This window comes from Poromitra crassiceps, assembly GCF_964638095.1.
Source record: "Poromitra crassiceps genome assembly, chromosome: 4".
Lineage (NCBI taxonomy): Eukaryota > Metazoa > Chordata > Actinopteri > Beryciformes > Melamphaidae > Poromitra > Poromitra crassiceps.
Genome location: NC_139626.1, coordinates 58,164,466 through 58,180,083, shown reverse-complemented (window position 1 = coordinate 58,180,083; position 15,618 = coordinate 58,164,466). Strand labels below are relative to the sequence as shown.

At 45.0% G+C, this 15,618-nt stretch overlaps 1 protein-coding gene across 1 annotated transcript in view; it reads right to left on the bottom strand.

Annotated features, from left to right (window-relative positions):
* Positions 1-11,108: 11,108 nt before the first annotated feature.
* The window catches only part of LOC310776080 (uncharacterized protein), a 76,044-nt gene continuing 71,534 nt past the window's right edge, over positions 11,109-15,618 (bottom strand). The window contains exons 30-32 of the mRNA XM_083636230.1: positions 14,248-14,436; positions 13,460-13,537; positions 11,109-12,072 (exon numbers count right to left, since the gene is read on the bottom strand). Of these exons, the coding sequence (XP_083492356.1) occupies positions 11,867-12,072; positions 13,460-13,537; positions 14,248-14,436 (473 nt within the window). The 3' untranslated portion in view covers positions 11,109-11,866. The remainder of the gene's footprint in view (positions 12,073-13,459; positions 13,538-14,247; positions 14,437-15,618) is intronic.

The window sequence follows — 15,618 nt, the reverse complement described above, 5'->3', positions numbered from 1 at the left end:
CCTCAATAAAACCAAACTCAATGGATTTTCTGTCCGCTCTGATGTTCTAAATGAGAAAGAAAGTCTTAGGGAATCCTATGAGGGGAAAGTTTGGCAAAATCACCTAACCATGATCGTACCAAAACAGACACTACATGTGAATAGGGTAACATTGATAGGGTAACATTTTGAATTAACTTATAATAACAGTCATGTCATTGACTCATGTCAACCAAAAATCTTTTAATATCTGAAATGAGACGATCCCCTCGTCTTTTTCATTGTCTCTAGTGTCTCACACAGGATGCAGAGTAGACGGCCGGGCTAGTGGACCACAGCTGGATTGACTGACATCAGGTCAATCCGGCGGCGGCCCTTTTCATTTCAGAGCCCATGTCAGTGACATGCAGCCTGCAGTGTTGGGCAAGTTACTTTCAAAATGTAATATACTACATATTACTCGTTACTTTCATTTGAAAGTAATACGTTACTTTACAATACTACTTTCTGTGTAGAGTAACCCGTTACTTATTACACTACTTTTGCATTACTTTTACCAAAACAACAGCAGCAGCAGAATGACATCGCCCCCCCGGAACCATCCTGAAAAATAATTTCAACCGCCTTGAAGTCAGTGTAAACAATCCAGAATTCTAAATGTTATTATGTTCCTTTGTTATTGTCATCTACAGTGCTTATTTGCATAAAAACACACAGTTTGATTAGGAAATGATTGTATCGTTTTTAAATATGTGCTTTGATTTTATAAAATGTAACTCAATTTGTAACTTGAGTTACTTGACAAAGTAACTGGTAATAATATTACTTAAATTGATTGATTGATTGAAGTGTTTATTTCGAATATTAAAGCAAAATAATAAAATAAAAGCCATTTCAGAAACAAAGAAAAATAGAATATATACATATTCGAAAAGGAGTGGGAAGAAGTAAAACTTATTAACTCCCACCCCTTCTCCATAAATAATAAATAATAACAAGCTTCCTGGTCTAACCCTGTCTATACACTACTGTGTAATATTTACTAGTAATTCTGTTTCAGATTTTATAATAATATGAAAATATAAATATAATATATACACATCATACAATAACATGTATACATATTAATATACACACACATTCATATATTAAATCCTATGAGTAATAAGTTATATTACTGAGTTACTGCTAAAAGTAATATATTACGTGTAATATGTTACTTTTGTAATGAGTTACCCCCAACACTGGCAGCCTGCTAAGCAGCCCCAATGAAGGATTCATATTATATGGAGTGCTGACAGCTGCCATTCATATGGGGCTGGATACCAGGCTAAGTGACACGGGCTCCCAAATGAAAAGGGAGCTTTTTCTCTTCAGCTCCACTCCACTGCTCTCACTGAGATACAAGTGCTTGAAAGTGTTTTTTTTTTTTTAAATATAAAGGTAAAGTCCCACTGATTGTCACACACCTGAGTGTGTGAAATTTGTTCTCCGCATTTGACCCATCCCCTGGGTGAGCAGCGCCGCACTCGGGAATCATATGGTGATCTAACCTCCCAATTCCGAACCCTTCGATGCCGAGTGCCAAGCAGGCACATTATAGCCTACATATATTTTATTTGAAATGTTAACAATGTACAAACAAAACAAACGAACAAGCTCAGACACAGGAAAGGAAAACAAAGAAACGCATACATATAACATTGACAATTATAATATGGTGCTACCACCCATATAAGGGTGCTTACGCGCTTATAAAACATGCCATGCATGGGCTCCCATACAAGGGGCCCAAGACAAACCAGCCGTGCAAGTCACCCACCGCCCCTAACCTCGTGAAGGTAGGTAGGCCAGAAACGGCTCCCAAATAGTTTGAAACTTTACAAGCAAGTTGGTTCTCACTGATCTGAGCCTCTCCATCCTTATAACAGAGGTCATGTCCATCAACCACAGTTGGAAAGAAGGTGAACAGGGGGACTTCCATTCTTTCAGAATAAGTGTTTTGGCGACAGTGGTCCCCAGTGTCAGAGACTGTTGCACAATTGTGGGGAAGTCCAGAGAGGTCTCCGAGCATGCCGAAGATCATGGTGAGTTCTGCCTCCGGCTGAAGGGCTATTTTGTAGGCCTTAGAGCTGTACCAGTCAAATATTTTGGCGCAGAATCCCGTCAGTGAAGGGCAGAACCAGAAGGCATGAGACAGAGTGTGCTTGAGAGTGCGTGAGTTGAATTTTACTGTTAAAAAGCTGTACGGACCCTGAATGTAGGCTGTATATGTTTTGTGCAAGAATAGAAATTCACGTTGTGTTTTTCTTTTTTCTTTTAGTTAAGCCTGAGCCCCTCTCTCTCTCTTCTGATACATGTGGGAACCCCTACATTTATCCCCCAAAAAATGCAATAGAAGAAAGTGTGTGCCTCACAGTTCTAATCTTATTTCATACACTCTTTATACACTACTTATAATCTTAGACTTCTCTTGATTTGTGACAGGCCATATTGAAAACATCTGACCAGTATCCTAGTATTTCTGTTTCAAATATACATACTACTGCATGCGCTGGGACGCGTCATCAGTGATGTTATCTGGGGTCGTAAGGTGTTTCGGGTCTGTCAACATCATACACCCTGGCCCAGTAGACCCAGCCGAGGCCGATTACGACCCCGACCCGCGTCCCAGAAGCAGCCGCTCACGGATCAGCCTTCATATACTCTGTCTGCAACGTTGCCCGCGGAAGGGTTGATCACGCCCAATCCGCTGCAATAGAGTTAGTGCTACACCGCAGTATTGAAAGACCTTCGGTGCATGGAGGTCTAAGGCCCTGTGGGGTGACTCCAGGCCGGGCACCTCCTTCGTCTCACCAGAACCTCCCGTGGAAGAAGGCAATCCTACCATGCCGTACCATGGGCAGGGAGGATGCCTCAAGAAGGCCTGTGCGCTGCACGTCATTCGCCTGCGCCGAGCACCTCGCTCTAGCCTGAAGGACCCCAGGCCGCGCCGATCTTTGCGCAGATTTTCAGGAGGCTGATCCGTAGCGTTTGTGGATTTCTCCCTCACGAGCTGGGGGGGGGGGGGGGCTAAAACCCATCCCGTACCGGATGCCGTCTCTGTAGCGTTGATGACATTTTGTTGAGTATCATCCCAGATATGTCTGTATGTATAAGCTGAATAGCTTATGTAGGCCTATTCAATGCAGGAAATGCTGTTCAGGAGAACCTGTAAACTAGTGGAGTTGGAGACGGCCAGCAGGAACGCAGAGAGGGCCAAACCTCTGAAGAAGGCTGCTGTGAGTGTCCATGCCCTCATGTGTGTTTTCTTGTGACCAGCAGGTGTCAGCAACGTTCTGCTCAGCTGAATCAGTATAGAGAGGCAAAGTGACCGCCTACTTCCTGCTTCAGCACTGTACCAGAGATTTTCATCCGCCATTTATTTTCCCATAGACATTTCGTAAAATGCGTATAAAAACAGTATTACTGGTTCAAACCAAACAGTACAGATATATTTAGAAACAGGAGAGATCGCATAACATTTCACTGGGACCAAAACATTAAAAAAAAAAGCTGGTTTAATTAAAGAGAATATTTTTTCGATGTTGTTTTTTAAGTTTTGGTCAGAGTGAAATGTTCTATGGTCTCTCCCGATTTTAGCGTTAGCTGAACCGTTTGGTTCGACGAAGTTCAACTATTTTATAAGCATGTTTACGAAATGTCTATGGGAAAATAAATGGCGGATGAAAATCTCTGGTACAGTGCTGAAGCAGGAAGTGACGTTCCACTTTGCCTCTCTATTCAGTACCATCACAACTGCTAGGGAAAGCTGATTTTAGGACATGAGATGCCAGTATAATCAGTAGGCTAGGTTTATTTTGATGAGTGTATAACGATGATGACATGCTCTCCATATTCATCAGATGGAGGAGGTGTATAACGATGATGACATGCTCTCCATATTCATCAGATGGAGGAGGTGTATAACGATGATGACATGCTCTCCATATTCATCAGATGGAGGAGGTGTATAACGATGATGACATGCTCTCCATATTCATCAGATGGAGGAGGTGTATAACGATGATGACATGCTCTCCATGTTCATCAGATGGAGGAGGTGTATAACGATGATGACATGCTCTCCATGTTCATCAGATGGAGGAGGTGTATAACGATGATGACATGCTCTCCATATTCATCAGATGGAGGAGGTGAAGAAGGTAGCAGATAAGGAGTTTGACCTGGAATGGCTAAACAGGAGGTAAAACAACACTGGATTTCCCATCTTCTCATCACCAACCTGCCTAACTACCCCAACTGTAATGCCTACAGTAATAACTAACTACCTCAACTAATAAAAATAACAGTACCCAGCGAGCACAAAACGTTTTTTCAACGTTGATTTTTAGTTGAAATCTGGGTGATATTGGGTTTGAACGTCTAAGACCTAATTTCACCCTCTTTTCAACCGGCTAAAATGCGGTTACAACGTCAACGTGTAAAAAAACACAATTTGGTTCATCATATTGTTAAAACATTTGTTGTAGCTTGGAATAGAGGCAATATTGATAGTGTGTGAATTGGCATTTGTCCATTTTATTGTGTAACTGAGAGTTGAAATCTGGTCTATACGAAAACTACATTTCAACGCATTTTATGTCACATGAAATATCATAAATATGGGACTATATAGGCTATGTGGTGCCAGCAAAAAGCTTCCAGGACACAACTATGGTTAATAGTTTAGCGCAATACTATAAAATAATGAATTCAGTTCCTGCAGCAACGCGTATGCGCAAGTACTTACTTGCTAGCTATACTAACCGTGACTGACTAGACTAGACCAAAGCAAGTCTGCACCGGTCTGCACCAAGTGCGGAACGACTATTGGGCACACTATGTTATTGTAACAGACTGTATACGAGGCTCTGTGTACCTCCTCAGTCTCTGGTGTTAAATGAAGTTAACCTCTGAAGCCATAGGCTACAGCATATAGACAACACACACACACAACATAATTTTAGTCTGTTACATTAATATAAACACATCACATAAAATAACTTGTCCTTCCGATCGTCGACAATCATGTAGTCTACAAGTTGTGTGCGAGATAGAGTATATATGTGCCCAGCTCTCTACAGAGTATAAGAAAATGTATAGCTCAGCGTGTAGAGCGGACTGGCTTGAATGTGGGAAAGCCGGGATTGTGTGCGCTGCAAAATTTTTAATTTAAGATCCTGGTGAAATATGGTCTAAATCTGAACGTTCAATAAACGTCTGCAAATAGTGGGTGAAAAAACTTTCACTTTCAAACCTTCCTTGCACGTTTTTTCAACGTTGACCCTAAACGTTTTTTAAACGTCTTTTCAACCGAAAAATGCTCGCTGGGTAATAACTAACTACCTCAACTGTAATGCCTACAGTAATACTATTATGCTGTTTGCAGGGTTGCCATGGGTCGTTGAAATCCTTGAAAGTTTGTGAATTTGTGAGGCGGGGGGTCAAGACCTTGAATGTGTTTGAAAATAGACATGGGTCATTGAAAGTGCTTGAATTTATATATTTTGTGCAAGAATAGAAATGGAAGTTATTTCTCTTTTTTATTTTGACTTAAAGTCGAAGTGAACCGGAACGGAATGCACTAGCGCGAGCGTTGGAGACTGTAAAACAAATCTTGTCTGAGATGACAGGGTTGAGAGGCGGACCATATACGGTGTCGATTATTTGATTTGACAATTCTGGGGACTGGCTTTGGTATTGGCCAATCCTGGCGTGTTCCACCCCCAAATCGAGTGGGATCCGCCGAGTACCAGGCAGCCAGCTACTTCTGTGCGGAACAAGCGGACAATCCGATGCATGGGTGCTGCCCGCCCACCTGGAATCTCCGAGGGGCGACCCCTGACAACCAGGCTCTCAAGCGCGCGCCATTATCGATATTGCGGTAAATACAATATTCCTGGAATGCGAGTTTTAACGAGCCAGTTACATTTCTTTGCGTTCTCAGACATTATCGTTTTTGTTTTTTCATACAATTGGCCAAGTTAGTATTTAGTTTATGGGATAGGAATTCTGCCAGATGACAGGCACTAGGCGCCATTTTCTACTTCATTTGGAAGAGAAAATTATCCTGAAATGATTTGATTGACAGCTGCCATGTCGTGATATGATTGGTTGAAATGTGGTAGAAATGTGATAGTACTAGGTGACGTCAGCAAACTGTAGATTACTGTTATGAATGAAATCTTGAAAAATGAACTTTGGTAACACTTTATAATAACGTTCAGTCGTAAGTCATTTATAAGCCTTTAGTTAATGATGAACTAACCATTTTATCACCATATAATCAAAACATGATTATACATTTATAGATGATTAATAAATGTTATGTTAACATATACAAATGTGTCATCTATAAACCTTTAGTAAATGTGTTCCTCACCCGTTGTAAATGATGTGTAAATAATTTACAATTCATTTACAAGGCTTTCTGCATCCCCTAATCTAAAGTGTAAACCATTCATCACACATAAATGTGTTACATACATCATGGGGGTAGCTCTGTTTGTCAAAATTGAAGCCGATGCAGAAGTGTCCTCGTTGCCTGCAGGGGGCGACCCATTGGTTTGTGGACTTCTGTTTTGAAGCCTCAAGTATGGCTTCAGTAAACACTTTCATAATGCGTTCATGGTCTCAATCGCTATATTCAGACTATGTTTTGGGGCGTGATTGACAGGTCACTTGTCCACTGATCACACAGCTCGCCGATCACGGACCAATAGCAGGCCGTGCTCTGTGGGAAACCCCTGGACTTGTGTAGAGATCCAAGATGGTAATGGCCAAAATGCCATACGTGAGGCGTCAAAAAACAGAAGTCCACAGACCAATGGGAAAGACAGAAAAAGCAGGATGAGATGAGAGTCGGTGCGGTTTAGCAGGCCCTTAGAGCAGTGATACTCAACTTGCGGCCCGGGGGCCAGATGCGGCCGGCGATATGGTGCAGAGTGCAACATGCAAGATACCCGCTGAATAAGTGTCCAAATGTTCCTGTCATTCTGGCCATTCTACTCCACTTCTGTTATAGCATTTCAGTCTGGAATATGGAATATCTTTCAATAATCTATGATTTAGCTGCAAAATTGTCAAATACTGCCGTCTGCTCGCTACCCAGGCACTTATGTATGTACTTAACCTAACTAACTTAACCTAACTAACTATCCGGTGTGCACAACATTGTCAGACTAAACTCCGGCTGACACCCCAAAAACCTACAATGCGCAACAGAAAAATGTATATTGTTTGTTTATTAACTGGCCCCTGGCCTTCTATCATTTCACGAAAGTGGCCCCCGGGGCAAAGCAAGTTGAGTATCCCTGAGCTACAGCCTAACTGTAGGCTGTAGATTAGCTAGACCAGAGGATTCCAAAGTCTGAGACCATGGGCCTCCTCTCAGAAAAAAGCATGGAAAAAGCTCCTTCACTCTTATTCAAATGACTAAAATAACTACACAACTAAATCACTAAATCACTCACTGAGCCTCCCCTGAAACTGTTTGAGCCCCCTGGGAAAGCCCACCTCCCACTTTGGAAACCTCTGAGCTGGACCTTTGAGTATAGTGTTCAGGCTAAGATTAGAGTAGAGTAGAGTAGGACAGGGCAGACTAGGCTGTAGACTAGTTAGATTAGAGTATAGTAGAGTAGAGTAGAGTAGAGTAGGACAGGGCAGACTAGGCTGTAGACTAGTTAGATTAGAGTAGAGTAGAGTAGAGTAGAGTAGGACAGGGCAGACTAGGCTGTAGACTAGTTAGAAGAGTAGAGTAGGACAGGGCAGACTAGGCTGTAGACTAGTTAGATTAGAGTAGAAAGGAGTAGAGTAGAGTAGGACAGGGCAGACTAGGCTGTAGACTAGTTAGATTAGAGTAGAGTAGAGTAGAGTAGGACAGGGCATACTAGGCTGTAGACTAGTTAGATTAGAGTAGAGTAGGACAGGGCAGACTAGGCTGTAGACTAGTTAGATTAGAGTAGAGTAGGACAGGGCAGACCAGGCTGTAGACTAGTTAGATTAGAGTAGAGTAGGACAGGGCAGACTAGGCTGTAGACTAGTTAGATTAGAGTAGAGTAGGACAGGGCAGACTAGGCTGTAGACTAGTTAGATTAGAGTAGAGTAGAGTAGGACAGGGCAGACTAGGCTGTAGACTAGTTAGATTAGAGTAGAGTAGAGTAGGACAGGGCAGACTAGGCTGTAGACTAGTTAGATTAGAGTAGGACAGGGCAGACTAGGCTGTAGACTAGTTAGATTAGAGTAGAGTAGAGTATGACAGGGCAGACTGGGCTGTAGACTAGTTAGATTAGAGTAGAGTAGGACAGGGCAGACTAGGCTGTAGACTAGTTAGATTAGAGTAGAGTAGAGTAGGACAGGGCAGACTAGGCTGTAGACTAGTTAGATTAGAGTAGAGTAGAGTAGGACAGGGCAGACTGGGCTGTAGACTAGTTAGATTAGAGTAGAGTAGGACAGGGCAGACTAGGCTGTAGACTAGTTAGAGTAGAGTAGGACAGGGCAGACTAGGCTGTAGACTAGTTAGATTAGAGTAGAGTAGAGTAGGACAGGGCAGACTAGGCAGACTAGTTAGATTAGAGTAGAGTAGGACAGCGCAGACTAGGCTGTAGACTAGTTCGAGTAGAGTAGAGTAGGACAGGGCAGACTAGGCTGTAGACTAGTTAGATTAGAGTAGAGTAGGACAGGGCAGACTAGGCTGTAGACTAGTTAGATTAGAGTAGAGTAGGACAGGGCAGACTAGGCTGTAGACTAGTTAGATTAGAGTAGGACAGGGCAGACTAGGCTGTAGACTAGTTAGAGTAGAGTAGGACAGGGCAGACTAGGCTGTAGACTAATTAGAGTAGAGTAGAGTAGGACAGGGCAGACTAGGCTGTAGACTAGTTAGATTAGAGTAGAGTAGGACAGGGCAGACTAGGCTGTAGACTAGTTAGATTAGAGTAGAGTAGGACAGGGCAGACTAGGCTGTAGACTAGTTAGATTAGAGTAGAGTAGAGTCTACTAGAATTGATAACTTCAGCAGGGAGGGATTTATGACATCACTGACGTCACAATGTCTATGACATGATCAGTGGGTATGCCATCATCAGTGATGTATGACATCACTGATGATGTCACAATGTCTAGGCCGCATTCAGATTCAATCCGACGAGACCGGTAATGTAACATAAAGGATGCCAACTGCCATAAAACACAGAAGTCCCCCCCCCCCCCCCCTCTCTGCCTTCTCCCCTTCAAAACAAGCATGTGTGCTGTAGACTATTTCTATTTTGGAGCTTTAGTTTACTTACTCTCTTTTTTAGTTTCATTTCTGTTTGATATCTGCTATTTCGTGCTGATCACTTTCACTCGTATGGAGCGTGTTGAAACTGGTTGAAACATTTCTGCCGAGTGCCGATCGAGGCAGGCAGGCTCTTTCATTGACGAACTAACAAGTGCTAACCGGAGGATTTTCATTAGGAAGACAACAGATATACAGTCGCTATTTTTGAGAGAAGAGAAGAGACGAGTGAAACAGAGCAGAGCAGTGTGTGTGTGTGTGTGTGTGTGTGTGTGTGGCCTCTAGATTGACCAGCGGGGCTGTTGGATCGCCCTGAGCTCTCTCGCTGTACGACCTCTGCGTCGCCCACTGCCGGAGCCTGAAGGACTACCCCCATTGACTATGAATGGAGCGCGGAGGGGCGGGGGGGGGGGAATGCGAGCGTCGGATTGTATGTGAATAGGCCCTAAGTGGCTTCATCGGGGAACAAACTTGGACTGACATCATCATCATCGCTAAAGTGGCATCTGTCTGTGTGTCTGCGTTTCTGGTCCCACATTGTGAGATTTGTGATGATTTTGGTCAGTAATGATGTCACTGATGATGTCACAATGTCTATGACATCATCAGTGATGTCACTTGAGCACTCGATGTCATCAGTGATGGTCACCCCAGCAATTGTGATGTCACAATTCTATGACATAAGTGATGTCAATCGAGCAGTTGTGATGTCATGTCTATGACATCATCAGCGATGCCACTCAAACACTCGATGATGTCACCAGTGATGGTCACATCACCTATGCTTTGTCACTTCCTGCTTCAGGATGTGATCAGTGATGGTCACTCGAGCAATTGTGATGTCATCAGTGAGTGATGTCGTCAGTGATGCGAAGTTAGGCAATTGTGCGCTGCTGCGCATGCCATCGGATACTTGCTTGTGAGTCAGTCAGCAGCCTTCTGACCCCCAGAGCCAGATGGCTGTAAGAAGGATCAAATGTGGAAATGATGATCTTCTTCTATCATAGGTTATAGAGAGCCTCAGGGGTGACATATTTTTGTAGTCAGAACGCGGAAGTCCCGGACTTCCTGGTTCTTCACTGTTTCTGTCTATGGGATTTTTGAATGGGTTTTGTTGTTGATGTGTGCGCTGCTGTTGTTGATGTGTGCGCTGCTGTGCACTGATTACCCCGGGCTGAACCAGGTGAGGGAAAGAGAATTTCCGTGTTCCTCCTTTGAAGTGATGACGTTATTGACGTATAATATCCCCGTCGACTCAACAGTGTACTCTCATTTAGCCGTTTGCTAGCTAGCCGCCCTTTTAACGGCACGTAAAAGCTTCAAAACTCATAAAAGTGGTCCTCATGTGTGAAGATGATATTACTAAACACTGGTTCGTGTTTGATTAAGCTTGCGTTGCCCAGAGACCTCATTAGAAGCATTGCGCCAAAAACCCATTCAAAAAACCCCATAGGCGAAAACAGTGAAGAACCGGAAGTGTTAGCATCAATGTTTTCCGGACTCGTTCCTGGGGCTCTCTATTAAGCCATGAGCCTAACATTAATGTACAATATTCTACATAAAATTGGAGTCGTGTCTGTTTGTCCGGAGTTGCAAGGCGCGCGGCGCGTTGCTATCGCCTCCGAAATTTGAATCTGGTGTGTGTGTGTGTGTGTGTGGGTGGGTGTGGGGAAGGATGCTACAAGTTACAGCAATATTGTACGCCTTAACTTTCACTTAGACATTGTGACATCAAAACCCCCCTTAAACTTAAACTTATTCTGAACATAGTCGGGAATCTTTTGGCTGTGTTCTTCCATACAAACATGCCAGGGGTTATCAAAATGTCTTTATTTCCTCTTTTGTACAACTTGAAGACACCACGTCGGACCTTGATATAATAAATAAAAAGTCATATAGGTTTTCAAACAACGCTGCCCTCCAATCACAAAAACACAGTCATTATAAAATATCCTACAGGTAAAGGAGAAGGCACAGGGGGGGGGGGGGGGGGGGCTTTGAGTGGATAAGCAAACAAACATACTCACAAACAAAGGTAAGTCATCCAGCAGTATAATTTGCATAGGAACTTCATATTGACACATTTACATAAACATACAGAGTGAATGTCAGACTTGCTTGGTTCGTTTGGCTCTGAGGGAAGTGGACTGGTGAGCTGGCACGTGTTTACATACAGTCAGCACCTCATTTCTCCGAAACGTGGAGTGCTCACTTTCATCTGACAGTACAAAGATGGCAAAACTGAGGTAAGGTATAAATCAAACGTTTGTGTTAAGGCGTCTCAATAGCTGAGGAGCGCTGTTAGGTTGTCCACCTTCATGCCTGAGCGCTGTTAGGTGTCCCACCTTCATTCCGCCTGGATCATAACCACAAAGATAGAAAAAAAAGTTCCAAATGAGCTGACCCCCCCCCCAAAAAAACAAACAACAACCGGCAAACAGAAACCAAGTGACAAAACCCAATGGACAAAATCTTTCCTGCTTCCTCCTCTAGTCTCTCAGTTTAGCTCCGCCCAAACCCTCCCCCCCCCCCTCCCCCCTTCAGTCCAGGGCTCAGACTTGCGGCCCCTCATCACATCTCACTGGGGCCCTTCGTGCCGGAGTCCTTGGCCGACAGCGGCGACGCCACCATGGGCAGGACGCACTGCGACGACTCGCACCAGCCGTTAGGTCCGGCCGGACCGGGAGGCCCGGGAACGCCGGGGAGGCCGGGAACGCCGCGCGGCCCCCTCAATCCGTCACGAGCGTCCGCGCCGTACGCCGCTCTGCCGGGGTCACCTGGGGAGGAGAGAGGTCAGAACAGGCGGGCCGTTTCAGATGAGTGATTTTGTAGCGTTTGTAATTTGCGCTCATGCTACTTAAAGTCTCTTATCTTGCCTCGTCTTTTATCTTATCTAGTCTCATCTCTTGTAAAGGGGTATAGAAATAAAATGTTGTATTCTGATGATTATCAGAGCTACGTATCTGATCCGCTTCCACCCCTCAAAGACTCTCCATCAGTGGTACAGCGAGGATCCAACCTGTGCTCTCTGTACCACACCAGCGACTCTCAAACACATCATGTCATCATGGCGGCACATCAGGTCCTCAAGAGCCTGGCATCAGCTCTTGGGACCAAGTGGGGGGGGGGGGGGGGGGGGTGACACCACAGAAGATGAAGAAGTGGGGGTGACCAACTCCTTGCCCCCCCCCCCCCCCCCCCCCCAAACCCGAGAGCAAGCAGCCCCCTGAAAGCTACCGCATTTGTCTGAGAAGGATGGTAAAAAAAATCACAAACATCCTTCATCCAAGCCAGAAACTGGACACCTTTGGTGGCTATCGGTCAGAAGCTAATCTTTCCACTGGAGATCTAAGGCCAGATCTGGTACTCTGCTCCCCTTCACTGAAGACTGTTGACATCGTAGAGCTCACAGTCCCATGGGAAGAGTCAGTGGAGGAGGCTTATGAGCGTTAAGAAACTACTCGGAGCTGGCAGCAGAAGCAAAACAGCGTGGCTGGAGCACCAAATCTATCCTGTTGAAGTGGGTCACAGAGGGTTTGTGGCTTCTTCTACCATCAGACTGCTGAAAGAGCGAGGAATCCACCGACAGGCTCTCAGCCAGATCCCATCAGATCCCTCTCAGCCAGACCATCAGATCCCTCTCAGCCAGACCATCAGATCCCTCTCAGCCAGACCATCAGATCCCTCTCAGCCAGACCATCAGATCCCTCTCAGCCAGACCATCAGATCCCTCTCAGCCAGACCATCAGATCCCTCTCAGCCAGACCATCAGATCCCTCTCAGCCAGACCATCAGATCCCTCTCAGCCAGACCATCAGATCCCTCTCAGCCAGACCATCAGATCCCTCTCAGCCAGACCATCAGATCCCTCTCAGCGGCGGCTGAAAGAAGCAGTCAATGGATATGGCTCAAGCGGAAAGAGCCTTGCTGGGCTCCGAGAACACGATTAACAGGATTAACACAGCATCACAAAAACACAGGTTTTGTTTCTTATCTGACTTGTGTGGTTTTACCTACAGTATCTTAAGACATTTGTTTCTCTCTAATTTGTCTTCTCTCGTTTTGTTTTTTCTCTCTCTCTCATACCTGGTAGACCTGGTCTGGTCTCATACCTGGTAGACCTGGTCTGGTCTCATACCTGGTAGACCTGGTCTGGTCTCATACCTGGTAGACCTGGGGCACCCGGTGCTCCTTTAGGTCCTCTGGTGGTGGGTCCTCTCTCCCCGGTGTCTCCTGTGTCACCTGCACAGAACACAAACAATTATTACACAGATACAGTATATATATATATATTCATAACTGATACTGAACTCACTATACTTAGCTTACTGTCTTTTGTCTCTTATTTTTCTTGCTCCATTATTGTATAATGGAACGGTCAGAGTGAAATGTTCTATAGTCTCCCCTGATTCTAAATAGAGCTGAATTGCTTTTGGTCTATGGAAAATAAAATGGCGGATGAAATCCCTTGCTTCGTATGCCTAACCGGGAAGTGGACGTGACTTTGGCTCTCTCTACATCAAATCAAGTCGATGCTTTTGTCCATGCGGAGAAAGGTTCCTCCCAAGTTGTCTTGGAGAAGACGACCTCCTCATGAACGTGAGAATCGAGAAGCTTCTCCTCACAGTTTAGATGGACTGTGTGTGACTGTGTAAAACACACCATGTGATTCAGCTGGCTCTGTGCTGTAGGCCGTCACCATAGCCCTGTTTGGACTTGATGCCTCGTTGAATGAATGAATGGATCTTGGGGCTTTCCATTTGTCCTCATCGGTCAAGTCTCCATCTGACGCTTCCTCGACGGGCATAGCTACCTCCTTTATCCGTCCCTCATCCTGCCGTTCTTTTGTTTTGGACTCGTGCTTCGGCGGTCAGATGTTTTACGGCTACGGTACGTAAGACGCGTCACGGAGGACCCGAGAATTCACGTTAACAAAGCTCCTGGGATCTCACCTTTGGGTCCCTTGCGGCCAAGCATACCAGGCGGCCCCTTCAGACCAGGCAGCCCTCTCGCCCCGCTGTGTCCGGGGAAACCGTTCTCTCCAACGGGGCCTTGGGAGCCAGGTGGCCCAGGGGGGCCCGGGAGCCCAGAGATGCCCGACTCGGGCCGGCTCAGGCTGGCTGCCAGCTGGGCCAGCTGCTCTGTGACACAGACGTTTACATTTTAGGCATTTACACAACAATGAATCAGTTGAATGACATTAAATGACTGGATAAACAACATTGAAAGCAGAGTCAGAGCCACAGGGCCCTGACACCAGAATGACCATGTATGAGAGAGCTGCACAGAAAAGCTAGAAGGCAGAATGAGGAGGAGAAGAATGGAAACTGATCAGCCACAACACAGACAAAAGTCAAAATTGCTTCAAAATGAATCAGGAATAAAAGTTCAGCATTTCTGCATTGGGTTTGGGTTCGGTATAAAGTCTCCACTGAGGCTGAGGCTACATCCATTCCACACAAATACGTTTTCATTTTGAAACGCATACAGTAACTTGCTACGTTTACGCCTAGCCTCCACCCTACGCCTTTTGAAAAACGCTGCTGACCCCGTTTTAGGTCTCTTAGTCTGGGGAGGAGTGCTGACAGAGACTTTTGAAAATGCTGCTGACCCATTTTAGTTCTTAGTTTTAGTCTGGACAAGTGGAAAACGCTAATGACCCTGTTTATGTTCTTAGTTTTAGTCTGGACGAGTGGAAAACGCTAATGACCCTGTTTATGTTCTTAGTTTTAGTCTGGACGAGTGGAAAACGCTAATGACCCTGTTTATGTTCTTAGTTTTACTCTGGATGAGTGGAAACGGAGACTTTTGAAAATGATGATGCAGACACCCGTGTTGATCCTGATTGGGCCTCCTGATCAGTCAGGCCGTGTCCTTCCCTGACTGCCAATCTATTGCTGCCTTCAAATGGGGTTCGTGTGTTGATCATGTCCACGAGAAGAGTCCATATAAAGCGTCCATAGAAAGCTCCTATCCCAACCACAAGCTCGCGAGTTCCATCTGAAGGCAGCTTTGACAGCCTTACACTTCCACCAGGTCATCGGTCCGAGCAAAGACATCTCTGCTCTGACTTTTGAGTCTTTTCTGCACCTGAGCAACCAACCGCAGAGTCGACAATCTGCTTCCTGTTTACACCGGCACGCGCAGTGTATGATGATATGGGCAGAGATTATTTGGGAAATGCTCGTTGTTTTAAAATGAAAACATATTGGCGTAGCATAAGGCTATGGTTAAGGTCATCTTTAGGTTCATAATCAACTTTTTCTTTTGATGAAAATGAATCTGTATTTGCTCTTGCTCATTTGCTGCATTCCTGTCTTACC